Source organism: Seriola aureovittata, chromosome 11, assembly GCF_021018895.1.
Source record: "Seriola aureovittata isolate HTS-2021-v1 ecotype China chromosome 11, ASM2101889v1, whole genome shotgun sequence".
Taxonomy (NCBI): domain Eukaryota; kingdom Metazoa; phylum Chordata; class Actinopteri; order Carangiformes; family Carangidae; genus Seriola; species Seriola aureovittata.
The window spans coordinates 16,703,715-16,728,199 of record NC_079374.1 but is presented as its reverse complement, the minus strand read 5'-3'; the positions used below and the strand labels follow the sequence as shown (position 1 = coordinate 16,728,199).

The 24,485-nt window shown below is 42.1% G+C and overlaps 1 protein-coding gene across 1 annotated transcript in view; it reads right to left on the bottom strand.

The window, feature by feature from the left end:
- Positions 1–24,485, bottom strand: part of abca12 (ATP-binding cassette, sub-family A (ABC1), member 12) — a 64,753-nt gene that overhangs the window by 7,315 nt on the left and 32,953 nt on the right. The window contains exons 37-64 of the mRNA XM_056389405.1: positions 23,618–23,737; positions 23,365–23,455; positions 22,780–22,959; positions 21,916–22,276; positions 20,858–20,972; positions 20,209–20,538; positions 19,572–19,641; positions 19,352–19,486; positions 18,932–19,093; positions 18,515–18,698; positions 17,625–17,843; positions 16,628–16,824; positions 14,828–14,985; positions 13,769–14,005; positions 13,403–13,541; positions 12,787–13,033; positions 11,219–11,308; positions 10,125–10,212; positions 9,856–9,983; positions 9,157–9,244; positions 8,607–8,715; positions 6,610–6,664; positions 4,679–4,856; positions 4,341–4,456; positions 1,698–1,860; positions 1,200–1,453; positions 623–833; positions 190–299 (exon numbers count right to left, since the gene is read on the bottom strand). Coding sequence (XP_056245380.1) covers positions 190–299; positions 623–833; positions 1,200–1,453; positions 1,698–1,860; positions 4,341–4,456; positions 4,679–4,856; positions 6,610–6,664; positions 8,607–8,715; positions 9,157–9,244; positions 9,856–9,983; positions 10,125–10,212; positions 11,219–11,308; positions 12,787–13,033; positions 13,403–13,541; positions 13,769–14,005; positions 14,828–14,985; positions 16,628–16,824; positions 17,625–17,843; positions 18,515–18,698; positions 18,932–19,093; positions 19,352–19,486; positions 19,572–19,641; positions 20,209–20,538; positions 20,858–20,972; positions 21,916–22,276; positions 22,780–22,959; positions 23,365–23,455; positions 23,618–23,737 — 4,535 coding nt within the window. The remainder of the gene's footprint in view (positions 1–189; positions 300–622; positions 834–1,199; positions 1,454–1,697; positions 1,861–4,340; positions 4,457–4,678; positions 4,857–6,609; positions 6,665–8,606; positions 8,716–9,156; positions 9,245–9,855; positions 9,984–10,124; positions 10,213–11,218; positions 11,309–12,786; positions 13,034–13,402; positions 13,542–13,768; positions 14,006–14,827; positions 14,986–16,627; positions 16,825–17,624; positions 17,844–18,514; positions 18,699–18,931; positions 19,094–19,351; positions 19,487–19,571; positions 19,642–20,208; positions 20,539–20,857; positions 20,973–21,915; positions 22,277–22,779; positions 22,960–23,364; positions 23,456–23,617; positions 23,738–24,485) is intronic.

The window sequence follows — 24,485 nt, the reverse complement described above, 5'->3', positions numbered from 1 at the left end:
ATTATTAGCCTGACACCACCACATCTTCAGTGTACAGATTGCATCTATTTGTGACAACAGCAAGCTAGGTGAAACACACCTGAATCCCTAAACAGTTCATTTTGGAAGCAATTAACAACGATCAAATGCAAACACGCTCTTGGTCACATTTGCACGTTGTGTGAACAACTAAATGAATGTGCAGCTTACCCATCCCAGTCCCTGATCTGTGCTGTGCCATCGGTGGGGCTAACATCTCCAGTCAGCATCTTGAAGGTGGTAGTTTTTCCTGCTCCGTTCACTCCCAGCAGACCAAAGCACTGTAAACAATCCCTCACTTCTTAGTGATCCTGAAGCATTCAACCACTATACAGTACTATGATACAATGATTAGACTGATGTTCATGTCAATATTCTGATCTAAGACTTGTGAGTCAGGTATTTACTACATCATTACACAAAGTGACAAGCACCTATCTACAAATCTACTTTAGCAATACTGCTGACTTTCAGATTGATGGAAAGATGGTGGATTAATAGATTACTGCACAGTTATGCTGTTGTCACAAGAGGTTGATTATTCATAAAATAACCCCCCTCTTTCTTATCAATAGTAATCCATATTCCTATTCCTTAGACTTACCTCTCCTGCAGGGATGCCCACAGAGACCCTCTTGACAGCATGGACCTTCCTCTTAAGGTGATGATAGACCTTAGTGAGCTGGTTGACCTGCAGTATGTCTGAGCTGGCAGCTCCAATGGACACCCGTTGGTGCTCAGCTGCCACATCCACATCCTCATCCTCGTCCTCACGAGCCACCTGTGGCACTGCCTTCCTGCCCCAAATCAGATGCCTGCAAGGGGGGGCAGTAATAGGTGTCACAGTTAATGTGAGTAACTGACAGAGACACAGAAAATGCCCCATTAGGTCTGTGTGTGTGCTTTTAAACATAAGTGTTTCAGGCTTCTGATATCTTTGGGGCTCATAATATATTACTTTTATTTTTCAAAATAACTTAAAAGTGGCTCTGATGCCCAATCAACCGCTCATTTGCATATTCTCTGCATTTATGTCTCACTTTCGTATTCTGGACTGCGAGAGAGTCAATTCCACATTCTCTACATGCAGTTTAGTCTCAATCCAATTACAAGGCTGGATGTGTACACAGGACTTCAGGATAATTTCTCATCATCACGTCTCTGGCTTCAGTTTTCCTTACCTGACTTTGCGCAGGAGAAACTTGTTGAGCAGGAGGCGCATGGTGAAGAAGACCACGCCTTGGATGAAGGAGGAGATGAACATCCAGCCCAGGGCGTCTGTGGAGAATGGGTTCCGATAGGCGTCAATGCCATAGCCACTGAGGATCTGGACCTCTATATTCATCCTAGCCAGCTGCATCAGCCCGTTCCCGAAGTTGAACTGGGGGAAGATGAGGAAGGCGTGGCTCAGCTTTTCGAAGATGTCCTTGATGGCCTGCAGGAGGAAAAGGACAGAATAGATGGGGTTGAGATATTGTATTGTAATTCTCACTTTAACGTCATTGGAAATGTGAGGTGTGTTTGCCCTTCTCACTCCTCTGCAGCTCAGTATCACCACAGCTACAGAGGCTGACAACGTTTCATCCAACAGTTGAACACTCACACATTTAAGTGTGTTTCTAAATACTTCAGTATTCATATTCAGTTCCTAACAAACAGTATCTCGACTTTAATCTGACCTCTGGGTTGCGCATTGAAATTTGTCCAAGGAAGTAGAGGATGGAGGTGGACATGATTGTGTTGATACTGATGAAGAGGTTGATGCACACATAGGTGATGAAGGCCATTTCTGCATCCTTGAAGACGCTTGATAACAGATACATCCAGGGGAAGGTAGCAAACCTGAGGGATTGACAAAGGCAGGAGACTTGAAACACAGCATCAAATAAAAATAACTCCACACATACACCTTAAAATAGCCCTGCTGTGATCTGCCTGGGTTGGTTTCAAATGCAGGATACGCACAAAGACAAACACACAAAGTGGATATAGAAAATTTATATAGTCCTTCTCACAAATGCACTTTCTAAAATGACAGGATCTTGCATTTTTTTAACTGAAGTGGTTCAGGCCTTTAACAGGCTAAATAGAGTGTCTGTGAGATGAAAATAGGCACCAAAGAATACTGGAAAGGGAAAGGGGGAAAAAAAAATACCACACCATGACAAGGGTAAACATTCAGTCATGACGCCAAAAGAGAGGAAGATAAATTACTTCTCCCTTTATTCCCCTGCTGGCAGAACATCCTTTTCCTTCTTTTTTTGTTCTCTCCTTTCTCTCACATAATCTGCTTGTTCATTTGATTGGGGTGTCTGGGTCAGAGAGACAGAGGGAAGAGAAGGAGGTAGAAAGAGATGAAAAAGAAGAAAGAGGGGTGGGAAAAGAAAGAGACAGACACAAACAGATAGAGCCAGACAGAGACAAAGCATCTGCGTTCCATGCCCGAAAAAAAAAAAAGGTGCTTGGTAGGCAGACTGTGGGTGCCAAGGCATGACAAGGAACAGAAGCAAGAAGGCTGCAGACCAGACCAGGTGGGTGCAGCCTGACAGATGGAGCGCTGTGATTATTCATTGCTTGGGAGGGAGACATCTGTCTGATAAATGAGGAGCAGAGTGCTGACTTGGCCTCATAAGATCTAGGGCTTAGGACGAGTCCTGCGACAGCAACGGCAAACACAGGAGGCAAAACCTCTGCTACAGCTGGTAAATGATGTAAATAATCCCAGTGATGCAGAGTCAGAAAACATGGCACATTATTGGTTTGACGCCTTCCCCAAATCTACACCTCACAGTCAGACTGATTTCAAAATCTCAGTATGTCGAGCTAGATAGCCTCTATCTGACACAAAGTCATACTGATTGAGGGTGGTGGTATTATTTTAAAGGTTTTTTTGGGGGGGGTCTTTCTCACACATATCAACTTGGATGCATACACCTATAGTACACTGTCCTGATTGTACTCACACATCTACTTACTACTGTGTAGGTTTGTGGCTCTCTGGCACAGTGGCGTTGCAGTGGCTGTTTTCAGGCTTTAAAAAACTGAGCCTGTGACATGAGAGACTTTGGCCCAATCACAGGTCTCTTTACAGAGAGAGAGCGTTCCTACCGGCTGCTCTACAAATGCGGATGTGAGTGCATGTCTCTTCAGATGGACAAGTGTCAGTATCGGTGAAGCGCTTCAGAGAGGTCATCTATATGTTTGTCCATTATGTCCATTATCGTATTTATCCTCTGTGTCATCATTTGTCTTGTATGCCATCCTGTATGTTTTTTTTTTAAATTTTTTTAATGTTCTGTCATGATATTTCACCAATAAAAAAAAAAAAACAGGTTTATTGTTATGGATGCAAGTCCTGTTGCTTCATGATCTCCCGTCCTTCCCTCTCTCTAGCGTCTTTGACTTGAATGGGATCAACATGTTGGTAGTGACTTTTCTATCAGCCTTTCAGTCCTACCACCATCTGCCTTAGTAAGAAATTCTGAAAAAATTGAGCTGTGTAGTTTGAAAAACAAGCAGCCTCCTTATGCTCTGTGCTGTGAATCCAACCCGGTGATACACAATGTAACATGCAGTAGAGGCCAGAAAGAACAGTGAATACATGAGGACATGCTTTTGAAGATTTAGAAACCTTTGTTAGATTAAATTATTTTGATGAATCCTGTGCAAGAAACACACAGTCAGTTCGAATGAGGATAGATTCCTGGACAGGATAGACTTGTCCAGGAAATTTCACTGTTAGGCCATAAAAATTCCTTGGATGCTTTGGGTGCATGTAGAGGATGATTGTCTTACTACAGAATGAAGCGCCATTCAATGAGTTTGCTTGAATCTGAGCAGCACCGATGTTTCTGGAAACTTTGCATTCATCATACAATTGCCCTCAGCAGTCACGTTACCATTGAACACAAGGTTGAGTGGCAGCCAAACATACCGATGCTGTGGTTCAGGCTGATCTTTGCTTACTAGGTCTTTTGCATCTTGTGATGAACTTTTTTCTCAAAGGACAACCTCCACATAAAGTGGTAGTAAACCTGGCCAAACTGCTCGTTCTCAACCTGTATGATTGTGTCACCTTTGGGTTTGCTGCCCCACGTCAGACTTACATTTAGCAATGCTGCCAGGTTCTGAGATCTTAGCAAATATTTCAGTGAGAGCAATGTGATTAGCTCCCAAGTTGTAATAATATGTATTCTTCCTTTGAAAACAAGAATTGATAGAAAATGTCTATAAACAGCACAAGCCAAAACACCAACAATATCGTAAACTGACAGTAATTTCTCGGCAGATTTACTAAATCCACTTCCTCCCGATTTACTGACCCGAAGAGCACAAGAAGGAGGGTGATGGCCCCCAAATTTTGCCGTTCTGTGAATGCTGGAATCTGGAAGGCTGCGATCACACCAACAGTCAAAGCCACAGGGATCATATAGATGACCTGTTGAAAAAGATGAAACATGATGTACAGTAGCAACTCAACGGCATGTCATTTAAATGAAAAAAAAAAAGATTCTTAATTGATCATGAATCTAAAAATACCATAACTAACTGGCTTTTGCTTTTATTAAGCATGATTTTGAGTCACAAGTATTCGACTACATTTAACCGAGTTGGGGAGATGATTGTCTGGCTCTGTTGTCAGACCATTACAAGATCTCACCATGTCATATAAGAAGTTCACAGCCCAGTAGAAGGGCTCTCCGACGCCAGCGATGTGCTGGAGCCTCTTGGAGCCACTGTGGTGCTCGTTCACTTCATAGATGGCAAAACTGGCTGTTGTGATTGAGAAGCCCGTCAGCACACACATAGCCACGAGGATCTGGAGCATTCCCTGAACACTGTGGGGAGAAAATAGGATCATTCAAATGACAATGACAACACTGATGTCATTAATTATCAGGCACGTCCGTAATTAGTGTATTATCATTCATCCGCATAAACTCTATTAACGGATAATATATTGTGCTGCGCTCCTTCAGTTTTCGCTTCTTTCTGTACTCACTGCAGAAGAGGCCACAGTGCTATAGTAGCTAGAGGTTTAGATCCAAGGAAGAAGTGTGCAAATCGATACACTCTTGTGTGCTGAGTCACTTTGGATAAAGCAGCGTGGTGTAAATCTTTTCAGAAAACAATAGCCCCATCTTAAAGTCCTCCTACAAACTATCATGTCTTCGCCTGCTGGGACCTGACTCATTTGAACTGTTCAAGTGGCTCACAATAAACTGAATTCCATTCATAACAAATAGCTCTTTCAGAAGAAGAGCTCGCGTCTCACCTCTGACAAGATAATAACTGCAGGAGAAACAGATGGCTTCAAGTCGAGAACAACTTCATACTTCTATTGCTGTATAGTCAGTATGCACAGTGGTGCTGCGGTGAGGCTGTAAAGCCTATTGTCCAGACTAGACGCCAGACAACCAGCTGAGGCTTTAATCCTTCAGTATCTCTTGAACCTAGTCCACTCCTTCAAATTTTCTTGATGCCACTAACTATTCGTCTCCCATGCTCCGTGCTCCCATGCCTGCTGCTATATAGCATGCTACTGTGGTATTTTTACTTCTCTCCTTTGACCAGGGTACAAAAACACCAACCAAACAAAATGAGCTGCATAACACTAAACAAGCTGGCAGAGTGACCAAGTGAGAAGGAGAGAGAGAGTAGCAGAGAGGGACATGTGGTGGGCGTCCACTAACTACAGAGGATAGCCAGCAGCAGCAGCAGCTACTGAGAAGGCTTGTTATCAGTATGGCCAAGATAGCCTAAGAATTTTTCCCATGGGCACAGCGGCCACATTGTGAGAATCAAGACATTTGAAGTAATAAGCCTGCTGTATCTTTAACACAGCTCAGGCCAAATCAATACATCCAGCAAGGAAGCAGAATGTCCCTGGATGGAGGGGGGTAATTGTGCACTTGCAGCTGCTGCATTACCTTAGCAGGCTAACAGCTAATAAATGCTACACACACAAAAGTAAATGTGGAGCATGTGGAGGAACTGGACGCCAGTGAACACTGAAAGTGAGATTGTTAGTGGTACTGCTAATAAGGCTCTGGAGAGGATGGACCTTCACAGACCTTCGCAATGATTGATTTAATTTGATCCACTGGAACGTCTATGTTTGCGCACATACATGTAAGCACACACAGACCTGCACTCACTCTGCAGTCTGGATCTCTAAAACAGAATGTGGAGTATTTTAAATAAACCCATTTTGGGAAGTGGGGTAGAATCAATCCACCTCTGTGCCACCTTCAGGGTAAACACTCATTATATTGGGACTCTGATCAATAGTGCAAGCTCAGGGAAATCCATTTAGAAAATCAAATATGGGTAAATACTGCTGTCATGTGCCTCCCTGCCCTGAGTCCACCCTGACTTTAATGTCCTGAATTGAAAAGTAGGATGCTTCCATAATTTATCTCGAGCTCAGCCAAGCAACAGTCAATAATATTCATCATGTCTGACTAATTTTGTAATATTTTCACCAATTAGAATGCTAATGAGGATCTTTTTCGCAAGAGCAGCCATTGGTATTGTTTTATACCAACAGTTGGTTCAGCAGAGGGAAGAATTTTTAAGTGTAGTCCTTACACTGCATCTTCATCATCCGCCCGACCGAAATAGGGGTGACTGGAAACTGAAATGGCTGTATGAGAAAAAAAAAAAACAGATCATTGTGTTAGCAATAGAAAAACAACAGCACACAGCCTATTTTTCAGCACAGAAACCAAATGAGCAATGATATTCTCTTAGCCTGGGACACAGTCAGTTGAAAAATATTGTGCAAGATGATTTCATTTGCCAGTACACACAAAGGAAATTGAATTTTCTTTATCATTTTTTCAGGGTCTTTCTAGATGCTCACAGACATGAACTGCTCCCCTACATGTCTCTGTTTACATTTCCCGAAATAGAATAGTATGAGGTCACCCAAAGCACAGCAGCCTCAGAGCAGGTTGCAGGTTGAGCACCTTGCCGAAGGACACTTTGGTAGATATGATAGATTATATTGACTAATCTGAAGTTGGATGTTCCCTAATGTGGTTTGTATCTTTTCCAATGGAAAACAACTACTGCTGAAGCTTATTTTCATCATCAATGTATCTGCAGACTTCTTGATGCATCGATTAATTGTTAAGTCGGAAAAATGTCAAAAAAAGGGGGAAAAAAAATCCTGTCACAATTTCTCAGAGCTCCAAATCATGTATCTAAATTGCTAATTTTATCTGACCAACAGTTGAAAACCCTAAGTTATTATTTATGGCATCATAGAGGGCAAAGAAAACCACCAAATATTCACTTTTGAAAAACTGAAACCAGTGATTTCAAACAATGAATTGACTAGGAAATTTGTTACTGATTTTTCTGTTCATCAAATAATAGATCAACTCACTAAATGAGAAAAATGCATCATGATTTATAACATTTTTTTATAACATTTTAGTTCCAACTGCCTGAAGCTGAAAGTGTTTTTTTTCCTTTACTTTTTAAAGTAAAAAACAAGGATTCTTTTCTATTCACATCTTCTAAAGGTGGCTTATTAAACAGTTGAGTAACAGTAAATTTTCTCTGTGGTATGGGGTAGACAGACTTTCAATTCTGCAAGAGTAGCATGAAAAAACAGTTTGATGCAGACCTCTACAGGGTCCCAACCCGGAATTTATACTGCAGGACACAATGTGATGGTTAGGGTTTCACATCTGACAGAGAAATGATCACCTTGAAAAGTAATCTCCCTGGATCTCCACCCATGACACCCTCTAACACGCCCTGACACCGCTGGGAGTTAGCAGGTAACATTTAAATGATTACAGTCTACCCTCAAGCATTTTTATCATCTATTGGGGAAGAAATGTGTGTGTGCATATAGTTCTGTGCATGCACTGTATGTTTTTATGAGCTTTTATTTATGTGCATTTGTTTGTGTGTGTGTGTGTGTGTGTGTGTGTGTGTGTGTGTGTGTGTGTGTGTGGGTGTGCGTGTGCGTGTGTGTGTGTGTGTGTGTGTGTGTATGTGTGTTAACTCCTGCCTGCAGGCAGATGGTCAGGGCGATGCTCAGAGCTGAAACAGTGCTGAAAACGTGGGCCAGCCTCGTTCTCTTTAGCATAGCTCCCCAGTGAGCAGCACTCATCAGTATTCACTATGCATAGTGATGTGAGTGTGAAGGCCACACAGCACCCCCTGCCTTTAATCCAGTGAAATGAACCATGAGTAAACACTGTTTACAGCTTTCTTTATATTTAGAACACAAAATGCACAGGGTGGTCAATCAGTGGCACCTTCTTTATACCAATGTGCACAACCCTAGTCTCTCACATCTCTTTCACACGTTTGACTCTTCTAATCTTTGACAATAGCCAGGGTGTCTGCATGAATACAATATAATCCCTCCGATCGTAATATGAATAGACCTTTTCTAAAATCACTAAAATAGTTAACAGCAACAAACAATGTCACAATGTCAAAAACTTAGATAGCGGTGAGCTTTAGCGTCTTTGTATGTTTAGGGACCTTTATCAGTTAAACTGAAACCTCAGACTGTGTCCTTTGCCTGTGATTGAAGTTTTACACTTTACTTGCCAGCTTACCATATTTACGCGGATCCTTGTCTGCCGGAAGATTGGAGCGCAAGATGAGGTTGTTGAGGCTGCTTAAGTATGCTGGCATTGTGTGGTGGCCCTCAGGGTTGAACCAGACCTACCCCCATGTACAAACACAGACAGGTACACACGCACATGCACACGCACACGCACACGCACACACACACACACACACACACACACACACACACACACACACACACACACACACACACACACACACACACACACACACACACATTCATAGAGGGTGTCACTCGCATTGCTACGGATCAGGGTATGCAAGTCTACTGCATCTCTACAAAATGCAGTCGTCATCACCTGAGGACATTTACACACTAAAACAGTGGCACTGTTGCTGCAGTAAAGCTTATTTATGATGACACTGATGGTATAACAATGCAGCTCCATCTGCAAGCCTTAAACTTGTAGACAAACAACTTTAGTTGGGATGTTATGTTTTACCTTTCAACAGCTCATCAGTACAGCAATTAAAGTGATAATGAAACAGGAAGCAGGAAAGCGGGAGAGAATTTACCTTAGACAGAGTACGGTTTTTTGGCACTGCTCGAAGGTCCATTTGTAAATCAGGAGGAAGCTGCATTCCCAAATCAAAGCCACCATACCTGAAAAAAAGAACACATATCGATCAAAACAAAGAGCTCTGAATGTTGCTGAGAAATTAGATGTGACAATTTCTCTTAATCAAAGCAAATCCGCACAAGCAGATGAGATGCACTTTGGGGTAAAAGCTTCTGACTCGACATTAAAAGTATGATTAATGTGATCAGTTACTAGAAGCCCATTGGTATCAAGCTGATCAACCAGGGAGACTCAGGTTTTAGGCCTTAACTAATTTTATTTTACATCAAGACAACAACGCTTTCTTTACCAGTTTTAAGTATTTAAAGCATCCCAGGTGATTGACATATTTCAATTGAAAGAATTAAAGTCTTTAAATTTACAGTTGGAGAATCAAAATTAATTTTATGTTTGGGTCAATGGACTCTGAGGTGATAAAAAAACTAAAAATAATGAGCCTCATGCATTATTTTCAAACTATCTCAAATTAGGTTAACTCATCAAAATGATGAAATATTATGAAATGTAATTCTAAAATAGGAAATGAGAGCGCCTATTACCACTGAGAACACAGCTTTCTACAACTATAAATGATATGCGGGCTAAATTGTCAACGTAGCTACATTAAGAAAACGTAAACACAAGCTACATTCACCTGTTTCTGATGAAGTCATTGGCTGTGGTCACCAGGTAGTTCTCCACATTGATGCCACTGAGGTTATAAACAATCTGAGACGAAGGGATCCTCTTGTGCGGCGGCTGGAAGTTGTCCTCATCACAAACCTGCAGTTTATGGAAGAGACAGAGGCATCACACTTGTCCTGTTTCAAACAATCACGTTCAAGAACACACACGCTCACACACACACACACACACACACACATGCACGCACACACTCGCTCTTCTCAGTGAATCCAGTCTCACCTGTTCCTGACGGGTGCATTTACAGATACTAAATGGTTTGGAGCTGTTCCCTCTGGAACTCCAGTTGTTTGTGTTTCTTGTGCAGACCCTTAAAAAAGAAACATTCACAAAGTGAAATGGTGGCAGCCTGCAGTGCGTGATAATGCCACAAGCCTATCCCCAGGCACACCCACGAACACATGTAGAGACCGAGTTGATGACGGCATGCACCAATACCTATGTATGTGTGTAGAAATCTGCAAGCATTCATGAAGAGATCAGGACCTATATATTTCTCTGATATAACACTGTTTTCAAAGCTGTTTAATGTATCATATTGTGAGAAATTTGTGCTTGTGTGGTTTGATGTTCAACTCCCCCACATTTTGTTTTCTGCCAAATGTTTTCCGGGACACTATGTGCAGATCAAAAACGCGTTTGTAGCAGTACACATGTCTTTGCACACTTGGACACTGAAATGCAGCCTGTTACTTTAGATAGAAATTAGTCAACAGCAGTCACCCATGGAGGAAAGTCACGGGACCATAGAGTATATTCCAGTAAACTATGTAAATGAAGCACCCTTTCAGTCCCTGTCACGGTGTTATTATAAGACATCATGAGGAAAACACGGAGGCTCTTTTGCACCATATGTTTTTTTTTTTGTTTGTTTATTTTTGGCAGAGAATTTTGAAATGCCTCCGAGGTCTGGTTTATGAGTGCCAACACTGATTTGAGTGCCTGTAAGGGGAAAATCTGCCCTATAAACACTGGGTGTTTATGGAATACAAATGATGCTCTCACATCACAGAGTCCTGCTGCAGGCTTTCAGCCACATACGTTGAGCTGAGCAGGAGAAAAATAGAGAGGAGGGACATGAGAGACACCAGAGAGGGAGCAGCAGGATGCGGAGGGAGACAGACAAGTAAAATGAAACAAGGTGAGAGAGGAGTCATGAAAAGAATGACAATGAGTGAAACATGAAAACATTATATGTGTGGAAAAGGGTGGAACGCAGAGAAACTGAGCACAGGCGTCCAGAGTATCACTAACAAATCTATCACATTCAGGAAAAAAAACAAAAAACAGCTGGTATTTGAGGAGTGATTACATACGAGTTATCGGATTTGTTGAAGCAGGCGTTATCGATCCCAGGGAATGACATCATGGTGTCCACCAGCTGCTTGGAGTTGGGATTTTGGTTTCTGTGGAGAAAATAATTAGTCAGCCTTTAATCAAGCATAACACATACATTTTATAACAATGTAGAAAAGCAGACAAAAGGCTGTTTCATAAGGCTCTCATACAGCATCAGCAGACAGATAAATGGATTTTGTCTCGGTAGCTGGGGTTTTATGAAGAATTACAATTCGAGGATAGCATTTATCAAAGTATTCTTTTTAGAAATCTAGCTTGAGAGCAATTTACTACCTCACCACTTTGTCAATAAAATCACCCTACCAGTGATTGTAATATAACATCTTTGCTGTGAGGGGGCTGGGCTGGTAAAACGAGAGTTAGGACATTTGATTGGCCACTTTAGTGGATTTCTTTCATTTGAGCTCTCCCATGCCTTTAGACACGAATAGAAGATCCCTCTCAGATAAATGTACATTCACATTGTTCATTCAGGGAAGAAAGAAAAACACAGCGCTCTGACAAAATTTGATAAAATTTGATACTCTAGTGTCACAATCTATAGTTATAATGACAGCAGAGACAGCAAGACTGGAACATATTCGACCCTCAACAAGTTATAACCTCATTCATCGGCGCTCGCCCCTCAGCTCCAATCCTGAACTCATCAAAAATAAATAAATAAATATTGTTTTCCAATCTCTTTTGTGTATCAGGCCAAAGAGAGCCCGGGTTGAGCGTCGATCCGGTCTTTGATATGGATTGGCACCTCAGCATTTTCTCCCTTGCCATATATTCCCTTGATCAAACAACAGCGCTTGTCAACAATGAAGACATCTCGCAACCTCCTGGCACTCTTAATCTCTCCAACTTTGATCTCACTCACATTCTTTCTCATTCCTCCCCGTCCTCAAGGTCCATCTGCCCTTGAACGAACTACAGCTTCAAATTCATTTTCTAACAAGTGAGACATGTTGCTGCCCGCCCCCTCCCCCCTCCTCCCCCACCACCACCACCACCGACACCATAAAAGTGATGCAGGAATCCAACAGGCCAATCAAGTAACGAGCTGCATCAACCCTTCATGAAAGTTTCATCAAAATCAGACAGGGGTGTTGCAGTCAGCCCCTCCGCTGTTTGAAAACTCAGTCTTTCATCCGAGTGACCACAGTTCATCCTCCTCCAAACTTTGCTGTTATGTATGAGATATCACCTAAGATGCATTTTTGACTGTAGCCTTTGCCATAATTTAATATGTTTATCCATTAAAACACAACAAGTTTGGGGTTTGTTTCCTTGCGCTGTTGAATTCTATCAACAACTGTCTGGACAAGGTACAATTTTTCATCTATCTTGGCATATCTGTTGCCACCAGAGTCTCTGTGGCATTGCCCTGACTTTGCCAAATGAACTGAAATAAAAGAGCAAAGCCTCAATGTTCAGTTGAATGGCTCCAAACATGCTTTGTGTAAAAACAAGCTGATTATCCTTGCTGTGTTTATGTCTGTCTGCTCCCCTCCCAGTGCTCCCTGCCATTAGAACTGACCTGAAGAAAGAGTAGCTGGGTCCAATGTTGTAGAGTGCGGGGCTCAGCTCCAGCTCGGGATAGTGCCGCAGATCGCTCTTGATGGAGCCCAGGCCCATTGCACACACCACAAACAGAACAGGAAGCAGGATCTGGGAGATCAGGCCCTTCCAGTCTCTGCGGCTGTGTTGGAACCTCTTCATCAGTATGGCCGCCATCTGCTGCCAGGCCAGGGCCATGCCGCGCACCATGGATGAACCGGTGAGCTCTAAAATATGGAGAGGAAATGGAGATAAAAATTCTTACATTTTTGTACTAATGCATGTACTTACTGTCTTACTGGCTTAATGATGTCTGCTGTTTCTCTCTAAGGCACACTGAGCTAAAGGTTAACAGGTAGATAGTATCAAAAAAGATGGTAAGATGGGTGTCTCGAGTGTAGAAGCTGTAGAACCAGGTCAGCTGAGTAAGTTAATGGTCAATTATTTCAGGTCAATAAAATTTGAAATATATACATATAAAAAGAAATAAAAAGAATGTTTCAGCACACTGATCATTTTCAATAATGTGAACAGTGAAAGAAAAAGGAGAAAGGAGGGATGGACAGAGCAGAGGAAAGAAGAAAGGAGGAACTCACTGATCCGGTCACTCAAGGTTTCACTGGTGTCTGAAGGGAAGCTGTCAATGGATCCCGTGTCCGAGACGGTCTCTGAGATAGAGAGGGGGCCGTTCTCAAGCCCAGCTTCTGTGTTTCCATGAGTCAACTGAAGGAACACCTACAGAGATAAAAGCAAAACCTGTGTTTGTCAGATGGTCTATATAATATATGTCATGGTTTATAAGAAGTTTACATGTGCGTATGATAAAGTTTTGGGGCATTTGCACATTTGCACAGGGGACACTCACAGTAAGTAGCACCCCAGCAGCTGTACATGTTTTTCTCCACTTTGACTGCAGTGTAAACCTGTGCTTTTCGTGTGTGGGTGTGTGCGTGTGAGCATACCTCCTCTAGGGTGGTGTCAGAGATGCCATAGCCTCCCAGCTGCAGAGCGTCCAGGTTGGAGTCCAGTGCGGTCAGCAGGGAGCGGTATGAGGAGGCGTTGGATGAGGTGAAGGGGGGCAGCGAGTAGACCAAGTCGCCACCCTGGGCCTCCTTCAGTCGCGCTTCAGGTACATGGGCTTGGATAAACGCCTTCAGTTCAGCATTGTCAATTGCTTTTTCGGATTCTAGGTTCTGCATCTGCACATATAAAAATAGGAATAGATAATGACATGACATCTACGTTACTCTTGTGATTCTGTTTTTTGTGTGCGCCACAATTCTTCCCCTGCGAACATCATCTACGACTGACTCTCATGGTATACTGAGTAAAAGACGTTCACTAGGATTATCCACATTTGGAAGAAGGACCCTTCATCATAGAATGTTGTCACAGCTTTTCATGAAAGCGTTGTCCAAAGTCATCTGACTTTGCTTTTAAGGATGAGATAGATGTAGGAAACTGGCATCACATTATCTGAGAGGTTATTGAAATGACGGAGCACTAGCATAGATACCTCAGATAGATGTACATAGAGAACATGAAGCATGAAACAGGTGTAAGAAACTCTTCAGTTACATCCTGTAACTGGAGGAAACCATGGGTTTGACCAAAATATATGGCCGGCATAATCAAGAAGGGACTTAATGTGTGATCTCAGATGCATCTTTTTGCCAACTCTACACATCTAACTCGCATATAACACCACCAAACAGGCATGGTAAAAAAAAAAAAAAAACCTCTTTTCATTTGCTTCACTGCGAAGACAGCTGAACAAAAATGTATGAGAAAGTTTGCAGCAGTCAGCACAGCATCGCATGTGCAGGGATTTGGTCCATCGAGCAGTTTTTCAGTACATGTGATACAATTCACACTGTTGCTTTATGTCGGGGAGACGAAACCTAGAATTCATTTACACACAAGTAAGACAGCTCTACTATTATAACGCACTGTGGTATGTTTCATATGGCTGCACATTGTCTAAGATGTGTCATTGTTAGGAGAACATCATGGATGGATACCTTCTTGGTGAGGGTGAGTTTGTAGCCCTGACCCAGCTTGTCTTTCAGGTGGAAGGGGGACCCACAGCATTTTAACCCTCCTCTCTCCAGGAAGGCAATGCGGTCACTCAGCACCTCGGCCTCATCCAGGTGGTGGGTGGACAGGATGATGGTGCGTTCTGAGAGGACACACAGACCAAACACACATTTGTGTTATTTGTAGGTGCATTATTATATCATCCCTTGAAATGTACACAGTAAAATTAGGTTTAATACCTAGCTTTTAATAATAACTATTTAATGAAGCTTAGTAGGAGTTTCAAGGCTTCAAGAAAAAAGAAAGTACAACACAGAAGCAACATTTAGATGTCCTTTGGCAAAATTATTTGGGATTTTTCTCATTCTCCTCTCCTAGTGATTTTGGCCTCGTAAGTGTGTGTATCCTGACGCACAAACATGCGCACACTACACACATCCAAATAAACAAACCAAAATCCAGGCATTACAAAGCCCGATGCAAGCTCTGTCATACACACACACACATCATCAGAGTAACAGGCGCACAACCAGCAAGCGATGCAGAAAGTTTATTTTCAAATACATTCCCCTGGCACCAAACTCTCACTAACATCTGAGACAGGGCCAATTACACAGGATATTTTCTACATCTACAATTATATGACATTTAGCAGTCTCCCTGCCATTACCGCCGCTCCCCTAAGAGAGCCTAAAGAAAAAGTACTTCTGGATTTATTTTAGAATAATTATATGCTAAACTTAAAGTAGGAAGCTGAGCAAGGGAAAGCCATACAGGGCCGGTTCCAGGTTCACTGTTCTCATAACGACATCAGTGGAAAACACCACAGCAAGAGCTTGTATCATCTGTGCCATGTGAGTGTCAGCAATGTGCATTTTAGTATTTTTGTGCAAGGATTATTATGATAATAATAAAAAATATTTGTCCATTTCAATGTTACATACTGGCTATATTTTACATAAGCAAGTAAACTTGATTTCTAAAGTAACTTTAAAAATCAAGGTGCTACACAGGTGCACATAAAATACAATACAATAAAACACAACAGGAGAATATAAAGCATATAAAAAAAGATTTATAGGAGAAAAGGGAAGAGGAAATGAGGGTGTGGATAAGTTGCACAGCTATGTTTTTGGGTAAAACTAGTTTCAGTGGCAATATGTCTGATTTATATGAACTCCTCCATTTCTTTCTAGAATGTTTTAAGTTAGCTGTCAGTAGTCCAAATGTGGGGGGTGGCACTGAAAAAAAAAAATGATCAGGACCAATTACCAGAGCTTCAGTTTTATCAGAATTCAGTTGCAAGACGTTAGAGGAAGCTACTCTTTGATAGCAGCAAGGCAGCAGTGCAGGGAATCTGGATTGTTAAAATTTTTAGGGATAAACGAGACATACGACTGGGAGTCATCGGCGTAACGATGGTAGAATGTATTGAAGTGGCAAATAATATGGCCAAGGGGTGGCAGATACAAAGTGAATAAAATCGGGCCAAGTATCAAGCCTTGCGGGATCCTGCATGACATAAAAGGAGAGAGTACTTTTCTCGTTTTGTTCTGTTCATTTTTTCTCTTGCTGCTATTTCTTCCTGCTGCTCTTCTCACTATTATTATCATCATTATTAGTGGTAACGGTAATGGTCTGTGGTAATAGTAATAATAGCAGTCAAGTATCTGTAGCTTGGGGTTCAATGGCGGGTTGGTGAACTCAAATTAACAGGAAAGCTTTTATAAGTGTTCATTGCGTGTGTGTTTGTGTGTGTGTGTGCGTGTATCTGAGACACTCACGCTTCTTATGTTGGATAACAATGTCCCAGATGCTGCGCCTGGAGCAGGGATCGACTCCTGTGGTGGGTTCATCCAGAACCACCAAGCGAGAGCCCCCTATGAAGGCGATGGAGATTGACAGCTTGCGCTTCATGCCCCCCGACAGGGTGCCCACCCGCTTGTGTCTGTGAGCGTACATGCCTGTCTCCTCTAGGATTCTGGTAGGGGAGTCAATGAAACGCATTTAACACAGAGCTCATGTTAACATACTTTTTTTATGCATTACAACCCAGTTTCTGAGTTATAGTCATCAGTTCTATCAGTTACTCAGGCGTTTTGCACTGCAGGAACCAGAGGAGAGGTACAGTTCCTTGCCTGTAGGTTCAGCCTTATTACTGCTTCTCTTGTCATGCAGAAAGCCTCCAGAAATAGTCTCATGATGCAACTGGGGGTTCAACCTGCAGCTTAATGATGCCACAGAATGAAAAATGATTTTCCTCAGACTTGCTCCCATAAGCTTGTCCAAAAAAGATGCAAAGGAACAAAGTGTGATAAAATAAAATATTTTACAATTCTTATGCAAAATGTGAGCTTGAATCATTTCACAGCTCTTGAGATGCTAAAATGAACTATTATTTTGTTCTTACCACGGATTAGAATTCTGGCACCAAGGCCTACAGATACCTGTGAATTACAGCAATTATATCCATAAAATCTGATTGATGATGACCATATCTGACCATTACTGGCACTGGTTTTTTTTTTTTTATTTCCCCTGTGTAACCTTTGGTGTTGAGCACTAGTTAGTGCTCACTGTCTATATTTCCTTTTTATTAGAAGAATTAGCCATCGACTGACCTAAGGACACCGTTATTTGATATCAGGTTGTAAAGCAAGTCAGCATGACCGATAAAATGGCACCACCACATCATGTACAACCTCTGATATCATATGAAAGACACAGTGATTTTGATATACTGAGGATGTTCTCTTTGCCACTAGATGATTGATTACTTACGTTCGGACTTGCTCGTGCAGTTCTCTGTGTGACCAGTGCGGGGCCTTGATCTGGCCGTACAGCAGCAGGTGCTCCTTGGTGGTCATGTGGTCAAAGAGGACATCATATTGCATGCAGACGCCCAGCTCTCTGCGAACATCATCGATGTTGGTCTGCATGTCTCTGCCGTACACCTCTATTGTGCCGGAGGATGGGGCGAAAAGGCCAGTCAGGAGAGACCTAAACACAGAGCACCATCATTTATTAAATGAAGCACAATACTGCATTGCCAGATTTAATTCTGGCTTCACAGCTCATGTAGAATTATTTATGATCATCTCAGAGTTTTTTGGTTATTTCATGTTTCACAATAGAAAAATCAAACACACTCTATTATGAGCCAGGTTTTCTATTTTTTTGCTCATATTTGCTACCTGAGACACAAAAGGTTGAAAATGCCTTTTCTTTTTAGTTCCATTTTCTATCTTTGTGTACTTTTTCACCAGTGATTTCATCTTAAATTATTTGTTGGTTCCAGGAATATTATGGGACAAGAAATTCCCTCTTGGTTTTGCTTGTTTTCAGCATTGTTAAATCTTATTCTGCGACTGCACTTATTGTGCGTTGCTCTGAATAAGAGCATAAGCGAAATGAGTCACATTTAAAATGTAAATGTAAGTGCTCCCGTTGATGAAGCCCCATCAGGCTAAGCTCTACCACGGTTCATTTGCTGTGCCAGATTTGAACAAAACAATCTCCCTGTCAGCAGCAAACCTTTGAGATGATTAAAGGGATCCACAAATTAAATTCAAATGACACAGCATACAATGTATGAATGGTCGAAATGCATTTGTATTCATCTTAAGACATGCTGATACAGTGAAAACTGGGAAAAATTGTGCCACACATACATGGTGGTGGTCTTGCCAGCTCCATTGTGACCAAGCAATGAGGTGACATGGCCCTCGTAGAAGGAAACATTTAGGTTTTCAATGGCTACTCGATCACCATAGATCTTGCCGAGACCATGGAGGGCAACGCCCACAGGGAGCGCTGAGAAATCCTCACCATCCTGGGAGGAAAGAGTGCTCTGGCCTGAGAGAAACATGGAGACAAAGGCAACCTGTAAATCAAACTAACAGGGGACAGGAATTAAATGAAGAGTGAGGGGGAAATATAAATGTCGCGAGGCATCAGGGTTAGAAAAAAAAAATGACAGGCAGTGAAAGGGAAGACATCATGTTCTTGCTTCAAAACACACACCAGAGGACACAGCATCACTTATTGTTATCTGCAGCAGGATAGTACAATGCCATTTTTTTCTGTACCTTTTCCCTTGTCGTCATTGAAGACAGGTTGGTTTCCCTGCATGATGTTGGTGAAGAGGAGTCCTCTGCCCACCTCACTCTTTGACTTAATGCAACAGCACAGGTCGGCCCAGAAGGAGGCTTTGAAGGGAAAGTACCATGGAGCTGGGATGCCATATTTTCCTAATAGGTAAAAAAAGAAGCAGACACTGCTCATTAACTGCTGCATTTGTTTCAACTAGTCGTTGAGCAATATACACTTCACGTAACATTTTAAGATATTATTGCCACTATGAGAGTACAAAGAAAAATCACCATGAATGTAAAATAATATCAGTCAAAGGCTTATTAAATCATTGATGAATTCTTCGCATCAGGACTCCTTGATATAAGATCCCTTTGCTCACATTTTCAAAGGTTTCTTTGATTTTTAGTGTTTACCTGGGAAGACCATGCGGATGTAAGCCCCAATGATGAAGTAGAGGACGGAGTCGATGAGCATCAGCCAGCAGAGCCAACCGAATGAGGCTGTGTCACCAGCAATGGGTGAGGTGTATGAGTTGCTCCAGTGAATCCCTAAAGAAGAAAACAGAGTTTTATGTTGCCTTCCACTGACTCTGTTGGCTTGTTTGATGGTAGTCAGACGTTTACATGCTCATACCTTCTCCTTGAGACTCGTAGCGAGAGATATATTGACTGGCGTAACTGAAACAGGTCGGGGAAAACACGCTCTGTTGGAAAGTGAGAGGCAAATTAGACAGGATATAGAAACAGCAGCAGCAAAGAAAAAAGAATATCAAAAAAGATATCTTTTTTTTTTTCCACAATGCCTTTCTATAATTCCACTCATCTTTACTCTTGACAGCTCTGTGGAGTATAAAGTGATATATTTCAAAAGTTTTTCGTGACATGATATGAGGAACTTTGTTGAAGGCAAATAAGGCTTTAGATGTGTGCACTGATTTCATGTTGAATGAAAAATAACAATAAAGCCTCATAATGGAAAACAACTGAGGGCAAAAGCCACTGTTTATCCAGACATACTCATAACAGAACTGGCATTTGTGCAGCTGTGCTAATATAGTTTGAATCATAATATCAGTAAAATTGTTTTCTAAGATGGATAGAGTAAATAACATTCTGGAATGAAGTGAAATGACATCATTTCCCCTTCTACATTCCTTATTTCTTCATTTAATCCAGGGCAAATTGAATTATTTGGTGTTTTAAGTTATTACACATGTCACAGGAATTTAATATACATAACTAATGATACAGGAGGTTCAGACGTTCCTCACCAGAGCGCTCTTCTGGGAAAAGGTGAGATTTGTCTCCAGGGCCATGACCACGATGAAAGGGAAGAAGCAGAGGATGTAAAGGAGGCTGCCACTCAGGCCGGCGATGTAGGTCTTGTCAAAGAAGGAGCTGATCAGGTAACTGAAGGCCAGGATGCTTAAACCGTAGTCACAGAGGTACAAGAAAAGGAGGAAGCCGTCACTGCTGGGCAAGATTCTGCCGTACTTCAGCACCAGAGTGAGGATGAAGATGGTCAGCACCAGGTAGGCGGCACACTCCAGGAACCAGGCGAAGAAGTGGCTGAGCGGATTGACTCCCATCATCTTCATGTACTGTGAAACAAGGAAGAAAAAAAAAGGATGTGAAAACACTGAAATGTTAGTAAAAACAAAGACAGTTTTTGTGCTTTCTTGCCACCAGTGCCTGTGAATGTTTACAGCAGTGAAAAGATGTGAAACTGAATGCCAGAAAGTCTGGAAGTGAGGCTGTGCTCATGTGTCTGAGAGAAAAGTATTGCTTTTCACACTGTTAACTGTGCTTCAGAAATAATTTGTGTTTTTTCAATGAGTGATTAACACAACCAGTGGACCCACCTAACCCAAAAGCCTGCGTTCGATGCAAGAATACAGTGGCAGCTTGGATCAACTTTACCTCGTGCAGCCTCAGTTCTCTCTCATGCACCAGTTTCTTCACAAAATCAGCCACGAACAGCACCCAGGCTATCATCAGCATGAGTGGGAAGACAAAAGAGATGGCCTCCAGGTATCTGGGGAATACAGAGATGCCAATTGTCAGTCAAATTTCTAGAAAACCTAACATCCAATCACTGTCAACAACAGGAGATGAAAAGGCCTATCACTCAGTCACTGGCTTGACAGAGAGAGACAGCGCGATGCAGAGAGGAAGAGCGATGTTGAAGGAGGGTTTGGGGACTTTTGACAGCCATGTTCTTATCCTCGTGTTATTTTCAAAAAATAAATGTTTCTCTATTTTATTATTATTATTTTTTAACTTAATCATATCTGGGGCCCTGATACATGGGAATTTAGTGCTTGGAATTTTTAATACCACGCATCCATATTATACAGCTATCGTGTCAGAAACTGAGTTGTGTAATAAATCAGAATGACAGAGAGGCGAGGATCATCATATCTTACAGTTGGTCAGAAGGCAGCCAGCCAAACACAGTGGCCCGCTGGTGTTTCTTAGATGAGATATCAGCACTGTCTTAAGTCACACTCGAGGGCAAGCGCAAACATAGGCATTACATTCGAGCATGATTTATCGGACATAGTGTTGTGTTTTCGATGCACACGTTAATTCCAAACCCATGTTGGACTAGATATATACTACAGACATGAGTGGTGTTCTTCATGGATGGATATTAAAGGCCTGAAGGGTGTCTGAGCGTGTGCGTGTGTGGTTTCTCAAAAATGAAAGCACAACAATGGTGAATATTCATTGACATGGTGTGGAGCCAATTATGATGTGAAACGTTCCTGTGAATGAACCCAAGTGGCAAATGAATAATGAGAGAGCATGCATTATTCCACATCAGTGCCTGTACATCCGCTCGGGGACCCTGTGTATCTTTTCATGTTTCCATGCATGCATTCATAGGGAAGTATGTTCATGCTGTAGCTGTATGTGCTTTTTTTGCACGTATGTGTGTGTATGCCAGTGAGCATCTATGTATTTGGGGGACTCACTCATCACGGAGATGGCACGGATAAGGGAAGGGCTGCAGCTGGACGGCCGGCTCTGAGACTCTCTGCCCGGTCTGGGTCTCAATGATAGCGCGATCAATGTTTTCCTGGAGGTAGACAAAGCCTCGGTTGTAGCGCATGGTCTGCCGGGCCAAGATGTGAGTGTCCTTCACGAAATAGGGGTCCCGGACTCTGTCAGTGCGCATGACATTGTCCATATGCATGCGGATAGTGTAGCTGACTTTGGGAGGCAGGGAGGATGTGGAGGATGTGGTGGAGGAGGAGGAGGAGGAGGAGGAGGATGAAGACCTGGCCTTGCGCTTCTTGGAGGAGTCCTCATCTTTGGGAAGCTTGAAGATGACACCTTAAAGACAGATTGCACTATCTCACTGCATACAGTTTGTACTGGGCAACATTTAAAGATCAGATAAACTCTGTCTAAGTTCCTTGTCCTAGATACTGTTGCACTGAGTCAGATCTCTCCAAAGTGTCCTCAATTCAGCTGATTATCAACAGGGAGGACCCGTTGCTCTTATCTTATCCACAAACTAACACAGACACAGGTCCAGTAGTGCATTACTGCACAGTGAAAGGCAAACTAACAACATGGGTATTTGTAGAACTGGGCTGTAGTCCTCTGTTATCTGGACAATCCTAATGGGAAATCCCCAGTAGAGGGAAGATTAATCAATACTATGAATCTTTTTCAAATAGTTGTATTACAGTGTGCATGATTCAGTTGTCAAGAAATGGAAAACCAATCAAAATGAACCTCAATTCAAGCAGATTAGAAACCATTGCAGTTCCTGTAGTGAGTCTGCTCTATTTTTACATAAAGATTGTCCATTATACCCAATATCTACTCACTTGCATAGAGATCGCGATTTTTGGCAAGTTCCTGAGCTACAGTGTTGAGCTGCTCGGCAGAGTCGTAGCCACGGTAACGGTCAAACTTGATACAGGAGGAGAGGTCCACCATCAGGGTGGACAAGGTGGTGATCTGGTTCAGTATGTGTTTGTTCTTCTCCAGCATCACTGTCATGTTAGCTTTAGAAAAAGAAAGAAAGAAATTAATGAACAGTGGCAAATTAAATTTCAGTTTTGATTGCTGTAAATCTATATTGATGTTTGTTGTGACTGTTCCTGTTATCTTACATCTTAACTAGGGTAGAAATGTGGTCTGACAATACAAGGTAATCTAATTAAGTACCTGTATGTCAAAGTTAGAGCTTGCCGGGTCTGACTTTGACATGACTGACATGTATAATCTCATCAAGGAGAGAAGCTTTAAGAAAATCATGTTGAAATGAGTGTAACATTTCCTATGAACCGAAGGAGCAGTCCCATTTTCTGATTGTGTGGATATTTTACAGACAAGAAGAGAGGGAGGAATGTAAACGTAAGCCTGCTATCTGCAGCTTACAAAAGTAAGACCTTCCAATGCTCACTCACAGAAGTTGCTGAGCGTCTCCTTCATTCTGCCAACATTGATGTCTGTCTGCATCTCAATGAAATTCTTCACAAAGGAATTGCCGAGGGAATTCTGACAAGAGGGGAGAGGGAGTGGAAGACATGACGCACAACATCAAGATTCAGGCGCTGAAACTCGTCGAGGACCACTGCAAAGTTTATCTCTAGACTTTCATACAACAGTGAGCTGGCTAAAAAAGTAAGATATACAGGAGGCAGTTCTGAGTTTATGTACCTGCAGCATTGGTAAAGTGTGGCTGAGTATTACAGCGGACTCCATGATGTAGTTGGAGGAGTCAATCCAGTCTTTTGAGTACTTCCTCAGATTTGCAAACTCCTGCAAGGTGGTGTTGGCCTGGGCAAGGTTAGGACAAGGACGAGAACATGTGAAATGGCTGGGTATCAGCAAGATTTCATAATCTGCTGTGTATGTGTTTGTGTCTGTGTCTGTGTCTGTGTGTGTGTGTGTGTGTGTGTGTGTGTGTGTGTGTGTGTGTGTGTGTGTGGCTGTTTAAACCTGTGAAGGCAGCAGTATACTAAAACAAAGTCAAGCTTGCACAAAATAGAGCCTAAGTAAAAGACAGTGGTGCATACAAATATCCATATTCTCCAAAACCTAGCATTTCTAAGCCATTGGGGGGTGAACGAAGACATAAGAGGTAACTATAGCCTAGAAAAGCTAGAAACAGCACTGACAAAAAACTACTGAAAGAGGTGAGGCATTTTGGAGGATTTAGAACATAAAGTTTATAAAGGTCATGAAGGTGCTAAATCCCCATACATGCTGACTGTGAGGCGTTTCAACTGAAAAACAAAGGAAAAGAAAAGAAAGTGGAGATGCCCTCACACAAGGGCAATCACAATTGTTTTCATATACTGGAGACAGGTGAGTAAATAGTTTAACAAGGTTTTCCAGGTAACCTGTGTAATATAGTTGGTCGCATATGTAGCACTTTATGTCCATATATAAACCCCCCCCCCCCAAAAAACAAAAAAAACAACATATTTTTTCTTTCAGAGTGAATATCAGCTGCAGAGTGAGTGGATTAAAGGGCAGAGGAGGTAACTTGTGCATGTGTTAAGTTATACGATATGTACTGTAT